The sequence below is a fragment of the Athene noctua genome, chromosome 2 (genome assembly GCF_965140245.1).
Source record: "Athene noctua chromosome 2, bAthNoc1.hap1.1, whole genome shotgun sequence".
Taxonomy (NCBI): domain Eukaryota; kingdom Metazoa; phylum Chordata; class Aves; order Strigiformes; family Strigidae; genus Athene; species Athene noctua.
Window position 1 is genome coordinate 40026348 of NC_134038.1, and position 15772 is coordinate 40042119.

The 15772-nt window shown below is 38.9% G+C and overlaps 1 protein-coding gene across 1 annotated transcript; it reads left to right on the plus strand.

The window, feature by feature from the left end:
* The first annotated feature begins 161 nt into the window (after positions 1–161).
* GGH (gamma-glutamyl hydrolase) lies at positions 162–15469 on the plus strand. Its single transcript, XM_074897704.1, has 9 exons — positions 162–346; positions 872–986; positions 2262–2312; positions 5386–5470; positions 8708–8846; positions 9675–9781; positions 9885–9975; positions 11242–11379; positions 13461–15469. Exons 1-9 carry the CDS (start codon positions 217–219, stop codon positions 13580–13582), a joined length of 978 nt encoding a protein of 325 aa, XP_074753805.1. The 5' UTR covers positions 162–216; the 3' UTR covers positions 13583–15469.
* Positions 15470–15772: the final 303 nt, after the last annotated feature.

Consider the following 15772-nt stretch of genomic DNA (forward strand, 5'->3'; position numbering starts at 1 on the left):
ATCGAAGCGTTCCCGGAGCGTTGAGAGGGGCCGAGCGGCGGCCAGCCGCTCCCTCCGCCCGCAGGCGCGGTGCGGCCGCGGCGCCCCCACAGCGCGCTCCGCCGCCGGAACTACATTTCCCAGCGTGCCCCGCTGCGGGCGCCGGGGCTCGCAGCGGCGCAGGGCCAGGGCCGGGCCCGGAGCCGTTCGCTTTGAGGGGCCGCGGGAGACGTGGCCATGAGGCGCCTCGCCGCGCTTCCTCCCGTCCCGGCCGCCGCCCTCCTCATCCTCCTGGGCCGCTGCGCCACCGCAGCCTCCCTGGTGCAGCGCGGCCGCCCGGCGGAGGGCAACGAGAGACCCATCATTGGTAAGGGGCGACGGGGCGGTGACCCGCAGCTGCCGGCGGCCGCTCCCCGGGGATCCCCGGCCGGCCCAGGGTAAGGCGGCGGTCGCGGGAGCCTCGCAGCCTGCCTCCGCCGGCCTGGGGGCGAGGGGGTGGAACGGCTCCTGCAGCAGACCTGAAACCCTGCCGGTTTCTGCGTGGAGTCAAAGGTCTCCCGGAGCCTGGGTTTGGTTAAAGCTTTTATAAGTAGTGTTACGCTACACGTGCCTTGTTTAAAACTCTTGAAATAACAGTACGGTATTTAAGAGAAGTTGTAGTACTAAACAGTTAAAGCAGGGAAGCTGAGTCTTAGTCAGATAATGTGTGTTTATTTGGTACCTCGTAACCAGGCATCGTAATTGATGCCCAATTGTCTCAGTGTTTGTAATTCTTTCGGACAGTAAATGTAACACTGTAACCTGGCATACAGGAAATCGGAGTTTAATTTCTCTTCCAGTGTGCAGCGTTTGCTATTTGTGTAGTGCTGATTCTCTTTCTTGGACTCTGCAGGGATATTGTCACAGGAATGTCACTTCGAGAAGTTCCACAGATTTGGAAGTTCTTACATTGCAGCTTCATATGTGAAGTTTTTGGAGTCTGCTGGTGCCCGGGTTGTGCCAATACGGTAGATTTTTTATATCCTTAAAAGTGGATAATAATTGTTTAATGTAAGCGTATCGTCTTAGAGGCACAGAAGGCAGTTGTGCTGCTTTTCAGAGTGTTTAGAGCTCCTCAGAGACTATTTGAAGATGCCACAATTTGCAGGGTGTTTTAGAAATCAGGATAAAAGTAGACATAATTTTTAATATTTCTTCTTATAATAAGTTTTCTTTGAAAAAGACTGGGTTTTAACCTGTAAAATTATCCTCCATAGTTTGCATCCATGGGTTTTGAAGTTAACTATATTCAGTCTGATGTGTAGTGCCCCACAAACACACATAGATATCTAGATACGTTTATACGTACTATCTTTTGTCACATTCTGTAGTGCTGGAATTCAATAGAGGAAGGCTGTCAGTACTCCTTTAAGAAACCAAAGTCCAGTTCTGTTCAAACTATGGGTCACTAACTCCATGTGGTGGTGTATTTTGGTTGCTGCATAAAAAATAGCAGAGTAATTAACAGAACTGGCAATACTTCATAGCCAACAGTTAGCTATAAAATAGCAAATGCACTAAAATCAGATGTTGAAGTGGTAATTGTCAGAAGTTAAAAATGATACTAATGCAGCTCCAGAAAATCACAATGGGATGCATCTAATCCACACAGTCCAATAAGAGCACTAGTTAAGTGCCTGAATTAGAAGCCAGTGCTCCTCGCGTAGCTGGTGGAGCTTTCAGAATGGTTTCTGACCAGAAGCTTCATTGATGAATTCAGGCTTCTGATTCTGGCAACTAAGTTAGATGCAGCAAAGCTGGACACTTCCAGTATATCCAGTGTATCAGTTCTGCATGAGCGTAGCTGTCGTACTGGCTTGCTGATGTTTTGCTGATGCCGAGGTCTTTCTCATCTTTCCGCCTCTCAGCTGTATCTTTGTTGAAGAATGGGTGTGACCCACTGTTTGCAGCTCTGCCCTTCTTGGAGTCAACTGGAAACCGGAGCTGCCGGTCTGCAGGAGATAATAACCATGTCGTTCATGTAAATGTGAAATTTAACAAGTGTCTGCAAAGGGGTCTCAGAGTACCTAATCCTCAACTGTACTTGACAGGGTCCTGTTTTCAGTCTTGTGGATTGAGCTGTTTCAAGTGAAACGTTTCATTTGATTAGGATCTATTTTAGTCTGTTTAAAGCATGCTTTCTACATATTTTCCATTCTCATGTTTCTGTTCAGTAACAGTGTTTTTGTGGTTAAATATGTATATTTCATATGTGTTCTGTAACTACTTTCTTGGTGTTTCAGATTAAATCTTACGGATGAAGAATATGATAAAATATTCCACTCTATTAATGGGTAAGTTTTGAGCACTGACTTTCTGTTGAAAGACTTGATAGTTCTGGTTTTGAGCTCTTCTGTATTCCCAAGAACACTCATTCTACTCTCTTGAGATTTAGTGCTGAGCACTGCAGGCATATAAACATGTTCTAAGGCAGAGAGCGCACTAATTTGTCCCATTCTGGTCTTCTGCCTTTCCTTTCGTGAGGAGCACACGTCAGATAATCTGCAACAGCGCCAAGGCTCATCTTGGCATTCTCCTGCGCTTGTCTGCAGGCAGACAGAAGTGGCGTTACAGTGGTTAACAGTTTTACAAGTGAAGTAGCCCACTTCCTCTGTTATTTTTTCCTCTTCCTTATTTGAGTAATCATCTTCATTTTGGTATTTAATAGCACTTGCTTCATCCCTGTGCCTCCTCTTCCTTCCCTTTTCCAGTCTTTTCTAGATCTGCTTTATCATAAAAGTTTCTGATTTCCAGTCTCTTCTACCCTTTTCTCTTTGGGTACTTTATCTCTTGCTGCTTGAGTGGCCCTTCTTGCCTGTTGTGATTCTGTGGCTTAAGTCTTTGTTAGACAAACATTCTAACTTCTCAGTTGACCTATGGCAACTGTCCACCCATGTGTTCCTCCTGCATTTTAAATGTGGAATAATGTGATCTAATTTAACACATTTTAATCGTGGACTATGCAAAGTCAAAACCTTTTATGTTTCCCGGGTGCTAAAAGTGCAGTTTAGAAGAGTTAAATCAGCTGATGCTGCACTTCACAGACTTGACTGTGAGCCCATAGCATGTGATTGGGATACTTGTAGTCATGAGATGAGCATCTTAAACCATGAATATTTCTGTTAAGCTTATGTGTATACTAGAATGTTAATCAACATGTGGAGTTTCAGACCTGTGGCTGTCTGGGGAGAGCATCATCCTCTTACGCTTCACAGCGTGCTCTGTACACTAAGACCTATGTCTTTACAGTCTTTGTGGTACAAAGCAAGAATAAGACAGTGACACTTTCCTCTGTGGCTTCTCATGTTGGAGACAAAATGACTCATCCCTTTCTCGTGGCTGCCAGCCTCTCTTTGGTTGCCAAAAGGACTATCACCAGTGGGGTCTCCCATTCTTTCTATCTCACCACCTGCCTCGATGCAGGAGAGGGTGTTGGACAAGTAGATCCAGTTCCCTTATCCTTTCGTCTTTGCAGTGACTGGCAGTTGGGTTTGTGCTATGTAGGTGGGTAAGGATGATCTATTTGTATTTCTTGTCCTCCACTGTCAGCTGATGGCTTCCACAGTATAGCTGTGTGTAAATAACAAATAAGATCTCTGGAGGGAAGGACTTCCCATTCTGTGGAAACTTAGACTAAGAAAGAGATACATTGATCTTTCGTGCTGTAATTGCTTAGCTCCAGATTCTTTGTAGTTGAAAATTGTTATTAAATGCAACCTTATGAAAATCATGAAGTTTACTATAGTAGAGACAGAATTTTATGAATATAGCCATGTACTCCTGAGATAGCCTTTGAAATTCCAGTGAACATCATCAGCTCTAACCAGTTAGAGATACTGGAATGCAGGTAGCTGCATTTCAGTCTGCTTATGACAATGCCAAGCCATTATCATTGCTACTTAATAGGTTACTTCCTTTTTGCATTAGCAGAAAGGACAATTGTTTTTCCTGGTTAGTATTGGCCAGTTTTGGGGTTGAACAAAAGGAACAGGTGAAATGAATTTTCTACCACTTCCAGGTGATAGAAAAAACCTTTTTTTTTTAAACTAGATTCCTGTAGGAATCTATAATCTGGCCTGTTTTGAAAATTACTTCAGCTGTATTCATTTTATATATTGGCACTGGAGAGTAATCTGATTTATGTTCTTGTGAATACTGCTCTACTTTTCTACCAAATACTTGGTGCCTTTTGCATGATCCTGTGCATCATTCACCCTAAAGTAAGCCTGGTCACAAGGGTTTAAATGCACACTTGCTCTCCAAGTGCTTGGCATCATTTGAGATGTTAGTTGTTTCTAGGTGCTTGTTTGTATCTCACTGATACAGGTTGCCATTGCCAGAGCACAGAAATGTCGAGGAAATCCTTCAGCTGTTTTAGTAGAAGGTCAGGAACTGATGGATGTGGCTCAAGTAAATGTAGTTGAGGTTCTGATGCAGTGGTTTAGGGAGCATTTAGACATTCAGTTCTGGCAGGTCTGTGGGTACTGTTTCAGTTACAGCCAGAAGAGACTTCCTTTATTTCATGTTAACTGTCTCTGATGGTACTTGATTCCTTTCCATGTCATTACATGTACATGTGAAATCTGTACTGTACTGAGTCTTTTTTTTTATTATGTTTGGGTTTGGGGAGAATTGCCACTGCTGATTTGTGTGTGTGTGTGTGGTGGAAAAAGTTTATGCACTATTTCTTTGAAATAGTATCTGAGATTGCTTTGTCTTTTTTGGCTGTATTAGATCCTGTGTGACCAAAGATTATGGCCAAGTGTACTTTTTTTCCTTTTTAATAGGAACTTTTTGATGCAGTAAGGGCTCTCTGCCAGGGCCATAATTCTTCTTTTCTGAAGTTGAACACAATGAAGTAAGATTGGGGCCAGGATTTGAAAGTAGTAGGGAGAGACAGGTAAGAGTCAGGACAGGATTTGATGCAGTCGTGGCATTGTAACCCTTTTGTATGCCAGCTGAAATCTCCGTGTTTTGTGTATTTTCTGTTTCCTCTTCCTTATCTTGCACTAGGCTCTATCACTACTTGTACTTCAGGACATGGTTCTCTTAAGGACTCAGACACCTGAACTCAGCTGGCTGTGTGTGTGCTAGCTGTCTAAACTCCCATGGAGTGCCAGTCAGGATAGCCAGTGGAGCCCATGCTAGTGGGTGTCCACTCTGGAACACATACTCAAGTCTCCATTGACTTTTCTGACTAGATCCCTGCTGTCTGTAATGGAAGCTTAGATGCCGATCTGTAAACGTCTGAAATATCGGTGGCTTAACCTAGACCTTAAAACAACTATCAGACCTTTTTCTGTGTATGTTGTCCAGGTTTTAATTTGATCACTGTTGCTAATCAAATTCTTGGATGTTGCCTTTCAGGGTACTTTTTCCAGGAGGTGGTGTGGATCTTAAGACTTCAGAATATTCCAGGGTTGCTAAGATATTTTACCACAAGGCATTAGAGGTAATTACTAAGGAACAGTCTGTTCTTGTTACTGTCACTGTTCAGAGATCAAAATGACAGAGGCTCATATTTTCATAGTTATGTATTGGCATCCAGTGTGTTAACTGTAAGCCTGATAAGAAGTAGTACATTGCTGACTTCATAATAAAAAAAATCATTTAATAGCTTAAGATTCAGGCTTCTGACACCCTTTCCTGTTACATGTTGTGTCATGGTCTTAAACTCCCGAGTTCTTCAGGTGAGAACAATATCACTTATTGCACCTGAGGCTTTATGACTGCATGGAACTTGCAATAAAGTAACAACAATGCCTTCCAAAAGCACAGAACATCCATTGGCATTAAATATTGAACAATGATATACATAAATGTCATAATCTGTAGAAGTCTTACGACTGAAGTGTAGACTTGGAAGGAATTCTAGAGAGACTCTCAAATAAAGCAATTAACAGTAATATAACAATAAGGCCTCCCTTCACATGTATGTTACAGCTAGTGAAACATCTTTATTCTTGCTTATCTGTAAATAGATTAATTAAATCTTTGGAGATGCAGATGAGGGATCTGCATTAGCATGTTATACCATTTTGCCTGTTTCTTTGCATTGGTAACTGTAAATATAGCAGAATTTTAAAGTAAACACTAGCTTAATGTATAACACAAAAAAGGTGGGAAGAGCATTTGCCAGGTTATACTTTTAATATTTATATGACTATTAGCTTTATTAAAAAAAGATTGAATTTTTGGGAAAGCTGTTTCAAAGAGCATCAGGAAGGCTCTGGATCCTTATTGGAGGTTTCGTTCTCTTGGAGCATAAGAGAGGTTTTTTTCAGATAGTAATCAACACATTTTGAAGTAAAGTTTGCATTGTGGAAAGGCATAGAGAATCACTGAGCTTTATATGCAATCCTTATGATTTGATAAGAATCTTCTGTATTCAAATTGAATAAAAATTTAAATTTTCTTCCTTTTTTCATCTTTACTGGCTTTATTTTACTCTCAGCTAATGGTGATTAAAATTGTCACAGAAGTCACGCTTTGGAAAACTTTGCCCAATTCTAGAGACAGTTAGGAGTAGTGCTTAAACTGTTACCATGGTACAAGCATTCACTGGCAGTGAGGAATTTCTCTTCTACCCTTGCTGCTGACTTTTCAACTGCAGGCAAGGAAAGCGCCGGCGATGGCGTTCACAGAACCAGTCAGCTGCTGCAGTTCAGTAATTGATTTTCCGACTGTTCAGTCCCCATGGCACCAATGTTCTTATTTTGGCTATCTTTATTTGTAGTGTTCGTTAGTCTGTTGCCTTAAACCTGAATTTTGTAAATACTATCTCGCTTCTATGTGAGACAGTCTCATTTGTCTCTTTGACACTTCTCACACTGTGTGAAGTGCAGCCTGTCTCTTGGTATTCAGTACTGGGACAAGGGTTTCTTGTGGTTTGCAGTGCTATTACGAAATTCAGTTGATATTTCACAATGATTAACTGAATTGCATAGGTCATAATTTTATGTTCGGAGAGGCAGGTTTATTAGATGGTATGTGTGCCACAGGTGAGTGAAAGGCAGAAAATAATTTTCAGTTCATCATAGGTAACCCTTACTAAGAAGTTGGGGATTTTTTTCTGTGCTATTTGTGCTGGGTTTGTGTTTTGATTTTCATCTTTCAAGACCTAATTATGGCTATAAAATATTGGTAGTTTTGCTAATGCAAGGTAAGATACAATAGTCAAGAGGGTATTAGGAGGTACAGGATTGAATTTTGTGGGTTTTTTTTTAAATGTAGGAGAGCTCTTTTTCTCCATTTTTAAATGTTCACAGTGAGCAATTACTTGGTCTGTCTCTGCTGTAATATGAATAGAGGGTGTGAATTGCTAATCCCCATCCAAGTCAATAGAGCTTTACTAACTAAGCAAAAACCTAAATGAAATACTGTTTTCCAGCTTTTAAATTAGTCTTTAAAATGTGATGTCTCGGGTGTTCTTTAATATATACTTAGCCTCTAGGCTAAAGTTTATTAAAAATAAGAGGGGGAGGGGGAGCACAAAATGCTTAAGGTTCGGTTGTAATTGTTCTTAAACTGTAGCTATTTTTTACCTTAAGTGATTTTATTCCTCACTTACATGTAAGAACAGCCAGTGGAGTCCTGTGTCTAGCCAGACATGATGGGTGGTCGTGAAGACTCTGTGGTACTATTAGTCTTCTTTCTGTGCATCTTCCTTGCTTTTCTCCAAGAAGTAGTAGTTATATGGGTTTTTATTACCATACTATCAGTAATGCAGTAGGATAACATCTTTATTCTAAGCCTGTAATTCCAGGTTTCTCAAAAATGGCTTTTGAGCAGTAGCTCTTTGGGAGGAGGGGTGTGGTGTGGTATGGGTAGCTTAAAAATGTTTAGAAACAAGTTAGAAAGGCTACTCAGATTTCACAAAAACAGGAGTTCTGAGACATCTCAGTCTCTTAACAGGCACTTACTCTCAGGAATAAACCATACAAATTTATTCTACACGTATACACTGTGCTTAGGTAAGTGACAGGAAGCTAGTTGTGTTCTCTTTTTGCTTTCCTTTCTCCTTTTTGCTTTCTTTTCTTTTTGCATTTACCTGCCAATTTTTATTCTTTTGAAAATGATTTTCACTTTTCCGGGTTGCTTCAACTCACAGTTTATCTTTCTGGAACACAGGTCCAAACCTGCTAGTTAAACAAGCATATAAGCATGTCACTTAAGACCGTAGCCATGCTAGTAATAGGATTTATGTTTTCTTAATACAGATGGGTGGGCACAGGCATACGGACATTGTGAAGAGCCCTTGATATGTGATCATAATGCACCTTATATAAAATTATGAATTGTATTAAGTAGGCTTTCCCTCAAAATGGTGACAGTCTGGTTTGCGTCCCTTCTTATGACTGCCTTTTTAATAGAAATGTTGCTATTTTGTGATTTCTGTTTAGACTGCCCTCAACATTACGTATTTGTAGAACAGACCAGTCAAACTAATATCAACATTAGGGTCAGTTTACTGCTTCGATGGACATATGTACATCCCCTAGCCTTCATATTTTAGGAGAATAACTAGGCGAGTCTGGTTATTTCAGCTGCAGTTGAACAGTTACAATTCCTCTATTAGCAACTGGTACTACTGTAGTAGTTAAAGCAGAAAGATAAGGAAGTTCTCATCAGTCTTCTTTCTGTAAATCTTCAGTACTTTTTTCTTATGTTGTTGCTTTTCATTTTGAAGGCTAACGATAAAGGAGATTATTTCCCAGTATGGGGAACATGTCTTGGACATGAAGAGCTTACATATCTCACAAGTGGCGAAGTTTTACTTGTTAATACCAAGACAGATGGTTTTGCACTCCCCCTGAACTTTACCTCAGGTGAAAAATTCATTACATCTCATATCTGAGTTGCTGAAAGGTGGTGTGTTTTGTTCGTGATGAATATGCACGGGTGAATGTTTGGGACGTTTTGTTAAATTCTTTCTTATTAGAGATGCCACAACTGTTTTTATAATGTCAGTGCAATTCTATCACCTCTAAAGCAGCCATTTGAAACCACAAGCCATTTGAAACGAACAGCAGTCAGCAAAAAACACAGTTGTGGCTCTTTGAGTCATTTGATAATTTAGACCTACAAAAATGTGGCTTTAGGTCACTTTCTGTTACCAGGTTGACCAAAATTTACAGGTCCAAAACCTGTCAGACTTGGAGAGCAGATGATTTTAAATTGTTCTAATTGCATCTTTTCTAATGATGAATATTAACACTTGTACAATATTGAAATAAGAGAGATCCCTTCAGATAGAGCTGTGCCACTCAGCAGCACTGGTAAAATGTGGCCTCTATTGATATTTCATCCTTTAATTTGTGAGTATTCCATCTGCAGACCATGTATTCTGTCATATGTGCTCATCGTGAATGGAAAGGTCACTGAAATGAGTAGTAATGAATGATGTTTATTCTAGTGACAACTTGGGTAGCAAAGTTGGGTATTTTCTGGGTCAAGACCGGATGACTGGTAACAGCATATTGGAAACCTGTTGTTATTTCACTGATTTTCCTTGCAACATATTCTAATACCACAAAGTCATACTAAAGAAAAAAGTTTAATGCATTTTATTAAATTTGTCTACTGTTCATTATTAGTCCATCTGTTAGCAGCTTGGGTAATGGACAATACCCTTTTTTCATTTTTCTTTGTAATAGCTGCAAAAGACAGTAGATTATTCAAGAACTTGCCTGATGATGTATTACGTGCCTTTGCTACTGAGCCATTGACATCAAACTTTCATGTTTGGAGCCTCTCCATGGAGGTATTTGATAATTTTATTTCCTGAACACAAATGCATTTGCTCTGTTAAAATGAGAATTAAGTGAGCAAATAACACATCTTTTTTTCCTCCTTTCTTATCACAGAATTTCACAAAGAATGAAAAGCTTCGTAATTTCTATAATGTTCTGACTACTAATACTGATGATGAAGTGGAGTTTATATCTACCATGGAAGGTAGGGAAATGAATTTCCTTTGTAAACTGTGACTGTAACAAACTAGTTCTTTAGAGGTGGTGTGGTATTGATGTTTATTCATGCTGCAAGCTTGCTGTTAGAATAGCAGAGTGAGCATCAGCCCTGTCAGTGCTCTGGCTGTGAGGAACATACTCTGCAGGAATATTTTATCTTTTGAGTACCTACCTGTGAGCTGAATTACTTACTTCTCTCACTTGCTGTTCCCCTTCCAGATAATGATGTTACATTTTAGCAGTGGAATAGTCAAGTGCTGTGACATGAAGTGTACAGCATTCATCCTGTAGTAGTTTAATCTCTCCACAGTACAGCATGCCTCTGCTGCACCTTGCTTTTTCTGTCTGTCTGCTTGTGCTTGCATTCCGGTGATGCTCTGTATCTGTCTGCTATACGGGAAGAACAATTCAGGGTACTGTGGTAATAGCAACATCCCTTATTATTTTAGCAGCAATACTGGCAATTGCCCTTCTACAAAGCCTTTTGCATTACTTGTATTGCATATGTTTTGCACCAGGCTTGCTCTGTTCAAGAAACAAGTTAGTTCTTTAGGGAGTGGTTTAGCTTGATCTGTGCACTACTAGCAGCTCTACAGTAAAGCCCAGCTGTCCGCCCATGGGATTCTTCTGTATGGAATACTGGCTGTCCTCCAGAAGAGAAGAATAACAGTTTGATTAGAAAAACTGATCAGGCTAATGACCCGCATCTCTCATGCCTACAAGCGGTTTATCACAGAGCAGTCATCAGCTGCTGCGCTGCTATTCTCTGTAAGAGAGTTAATGACCGGCTCCCCACTGCGCCTATCAGGCCTGGCACGGAGTAGATGGGAGCTGCCCCTGGATTGACTGGGCCTTCGAGGAGATCCTAAAACTTGGATCTGTCCAATGGAACTGACAGTGATGTCCTGTGTTGAGTGATGCTGGCAGTAGTTAGGAAGCTTTGAGACTGATACACTTGTAACATTATTTTTGTTTGTGTGTATATATATATATATATATATAAATTCTGAAATAATTTTTAAAAGTTATATACATAAATCTTCTTGCATGGAATGAGACCCTTCTTTTTAAATACCCTTTTTTTTTCCTTCAGTTCTACTGTGGCTTTAACAGAGTTTCAGCTTGCTGTTTAAGCTTTCTTGAAACTGTTGATAAGTGAGGTATTTTTGTAGCTTATCCTTTAAGTTTCTTTTGCAGTAAGACTATGCACATAAACAAGATCTATGCCTTAAGAATTATGTGTTTGTTGCAGCATACAAATATCCCATTTATGGTGTCCAGTGGCATCCAGAGAAAAATCCTTTTGAGTGGAAAAATTCACCAGGCATTCCACACTCCCCATCAGCTGTAAGAGCAGCGTATTATATAGCTGACTTCTTTGTTAATGAAGGTAAAAATTTTGTTATCTATAATGTTGTTTTTTTAGAGTGAAGCATTAGTGAAAATCTTTGAAGATGACAGACCTCTTTTACAGCTGTCAAAGTTCAGTACCTCTTACTGCTTTCTGTGGAGATTGCTCTGCAAGCTTTATAGACTTATAAAAAACCCAAGGGATACTAGAAATAGAATGTCTTAGTATAAGTGACATCAAAAAGCCAGGCATTCCACAAACTGTTTTCAGTAGACTGGCTCAAAAGCCTTGTTGTGCTGTGACTTTCTATTTTTCCATTTCAAATGATCACTGTAACATTCTAGCCTCCCTTGTACAAAGACAATGAAATGAAAAAAATAGTCCATTCATAATTCCAAAGATTTCTTGAGTATCAAACTGAGTTAGAGTCATTCAATGTATTCTCAGTTTTGCTTGCAAAATGTATGGACCAAGACCATAAATACTGCTTGGGCAGTATACAGTTGTATCAGAGGGGTGCAATGTGGTGCCCAACAGCTGTATACTATGAACAGCCCAAGAATTTTTCAGATTTTACACGGCTTCTAATTTGTTTGTTTATAGCCTAAGAAGTTGGAACTAAATAACATGTAAAATTTTGATAATTTATGACACTTCTGGTCTCTTTGCTGAAAATGAGCAGAACACACATACAGGAGTATTTGAAAGGATCAAACTTAATTTAATTTATTTGTTTATTTATACTTACTGAGCCGTTCTGCTGAAATATAATTTTCATGAAATTGTCTTACCCAATCAATAGGAACTATGAAGAACATAATCAGTAACCTAATGGAGTTTGGTCTGTAGATTTGATCTCTAATCAAAAGAGTCACCTAATTGGATAAAGCAGACAGTGATTTAAAGAAATGCAGTTCGTGCTGACCTGCTTAGTGAGAGTGTAGAAATAAAGTTGTGCTTCAAACAAGTTCAAGGGTCTTTTTTTGCATAATGTAGTCCTACTCCCCTTTGTGAAAAGGTAGCAACATAACGTAAAATTCCTTCTTGCTATCCATAAACTTCCTGTATTTTCAGAATTTTGATAGGGTACTTATGGGAGACTAAGACATGGGGAAAATAGGCGAAAGTATAGCATGAGTCTGTTTTTAATTTTGTAGTGTAACACTAGAATGCATCACGTTTTCTAGTTTTGTCTGCTGTGTTCTCCATTATCTGTCTGCACACTGTATTACAGTCAGAAGTAATCTTGCTCAGGCTATTATCCAAGTAAATGTGGCTAAATAAGTGCCAATTCTGTTTATAAGTCCTGTTGAGACACAGTGCATGCAAGTTCTGTATATGTATACACATTTAATAAGCCTGTACATAGTACCACACAGATGTTTCACTAGCTTTTGGATCTGTTGACCTTCAATTTTAGTAGAGCAAACTTGTGTCAACCAGCTGTATGTGTTTACCCCACCATCTCATATGCCAAATCACGAGTTATTCTTCATTACCTCCCCGATCTGTGTACACCTGCTCCTACTGAGTACTTTCTATCATAATGTTGCAGTGAGTAATTGATGTTTCCAGCTAGTGTAAGGCAGAATGTCTTCCTTCACTTCGAAAATAAACCATGAAGTAAATAATGTAAACTGTTTTCAACTGGCAAAAATATACTCCTCTATGATCACTTAGTAACTAAACCATTCTACTGAAATACCATTTTCATATCCATCAGTTGGTAATTTTAATTTGCATAGAACTGCCAGCATGATAAACCAGACAGGGATTCAGACCAGCACAGTCCATGCTAACACTGCAGCTTTCAGTAGGCTAATACTCTGATGCATTTCTTTCACTACTTACTTACAAGCACTGGTATAACTGGTATCTCTGGTAGATACTGCCAGTACCTCACAGATAAATATTTTTGTACAGTCTTGGCTTTAATTAAATTTCTTCCTCCTCAGTAATAAAATATGCTGTAACCAGCTTTCTGAAGATGTATTTCACAGTTCTACACATACTGTAATTCCATTTGCTGTTATGCTACACAGAATAACTTACTTTGGCAAGAAAGATACTGTCAAAGAGGATAACAATAAAGTGTTCTGTACTTTTACAATGTTTTACAGCCCGGAAGAGCCTGCACCATTTCCCCAGTGAAGATGAGGAAGCAAAAGAATTGATTTATAATTATACTCCAATTTATACAGGAACATTTTCTTCATTTCAGCAAATCTATTTTTTTGATTGAGTATCATGTCAAAGGTGCAGTGTTGCTATTTATAAATGAATTATTTGCCAGCATTGCATAATTAAGCTGATATAGTGCACTGCATGTGACAGAAAGCCAGATCAGTTCCCTTTCTTTACAATGATTTATCCTGTGTTTCTTCTGCACTGTTGGACCATTAATACAGAAATTTATGTTCAATAACATAATAATTGTCTTGGATGACACTTTAAGGCAAGCTATAAAAAAATGCATTTTTCTTTCAGGGAGGTCTTGATTATGCTTATAAACTTGGAAGTAATGATGTTTACTACAAGGAAAAACACTGTATTCTTCTATTTTTAACATATGAGAGTTATCTTTGTAAAATGAGGACTGTGGTAGGACTAAAGGCTTAGGTATATTGCTTCGTAAAATCCTATCCTTTTCAAATGATTTAACAAATCTTAGGTTTGTCATAAATATGTGTATATAACCAAGTTGTTGACAGGGATTATTTTGTCATTTGAAAAATTGACCAAAATAGTAAGGAGGCATGGTAGCAAAGAGACATTTTTGCCTAAAAAGCACATGTTATATCCCATTTGTGAAACTGCTTCTCTTGTACATTCAGCACTGTTTGGAGTGCTTATACCTTGTGAGGTTTACATAATATGAGGAAGCAGTGTAAACTAGGCATTTCAAATACCAGGTAAAGTAAGTAAGTTTGGAGGGCATAGTGAAGTGCTGATTCCACTTTCTGTTTCTAAAATTTAGTTTTATATATCCTCCAAGAATTTGTCTGAGAGTAACTGGAGTCAGCAGATACGTGGAGACCTCCATTTGTTTGTATTTAAAAGAATGTAAATCTAATTTTTTCTTTACATAGTCTGACTTCTCCGGTAGCTACTGGATAGAATTCTCACTTTGAGTCAAGATGTAGTTTGCCATTAACATAGCAAAGATAGTAGGTTTTTTCTGTCTTGTTGGATAGTTTAATGCAGCTAAAATTCAAACAGCAGATGAATGTATATGAGAAACCTATTGATGTTGACGTAATGTGATCGTAGCAGTTGCATTCAATACACTGCAATACTTTTTTTTTCTTGCTTTGCTGCACACCTCGTTAAAACTTTGTTCAGTGGGTTTGTGTGGTGTCCGAAAAGGAACTAAGATGAGACAATCAGATATAACTCTATTGCACAGCTTCCAAACTCTGTTAACATTAATAGGGATTTGGAGTTCACGAAAAATTCAGGTTTATACCTCAGCTCTGTTTTGTAGTACTTTATACTCAAGTGCCATATCTGAATAAAGCTAGTATGTTTCTCAGGTTTTTCAAGCAAAAGACTAACTTGTTCTTTATCATGAAACAACTGTGTAAGAGAATGTGAAATAGATTAGTTAAAAAACTATAAGGAAACATTATCTGTGACAGAAAGACACTACCAGGCAATTACAAGTTTAAACATGTGATATAGCAGATTATCCTTACATTTGTCAGATCAGCCAAATTCAGTAAATGGAACTTGTTTTTAATATAGGCGACTTTATTATATTAACTATATTAGCTTGACTTCTGAGTAGAACCAAATGTAAAAAAGAGGATTATACTTTACAGTTGCATATAAATGTAGCAGCTAAGATACTTACAAACCAAGTCCAGTGTTCTTTCTACAAATTTCTAAAAATTTTCCTATCTAAAAAATAAGGCAGGATTTAGCATTAAAAACAGGGATCGATCTTGCAAGTGAAATGTCTACTAACTGCAATGGTAGTAATTAGTTCCTAAGTGTGTAACTATAAGGAATATTTTGTGTAATATGAAAAATCAGTGTATTTATTATGAATTTGTATGTGTCTTTCCTTTATATCCTTTATCTGATGGAATTAATGATTTTTCTATGATACATGAAATAAACTTTTATTCAAGCAGATGTGTATTTTTGTTCTCATTTTAGATACCATAAATAAAGCATTAACAGTCTTATCTTTTTATTTCCATCTGTGACAGTCACAAATCATGAGGCTGCCTGTAACCTGTGTTCACTTGTTATGGTCATGTCAGCAAGTCAGGGTAAGTGAGATCCATGGCCCAGCACAGACATACCTACAGCACAGCTCAGGCAAGGACCTATGCTCAGGGCCTTGGCTTAAACATGCTTAAATGTGGCTGCTGAGCCAAGGGGCAGAAGCTTTCAGCAGGGCTGCCCACAGCTCTTTCTCATGCAG

Coding starts and splice junctions, on each gene's coding strand:
- GGH (XM_074897704.1), top strand. CDS start 217: ATGAGGCGCCTCGCCGCGCTTCCTCCCGTCCCGGCCGCCGCCCTCCTC. Junction 9,976..11,241: donor GTTTATATCTACCATGGAAG/GTAGGGAAATGA, acceptor TGTTTGTTGCAG/CATACAAATATCCCATTTAT. Junction 11,380..13,460: donor TGACTTCTTTGTTAATGAAG/GTAAAAATTTTG, acceptor AATGTTTTACAG/CCCGGAAGAGCCTGCACCAT.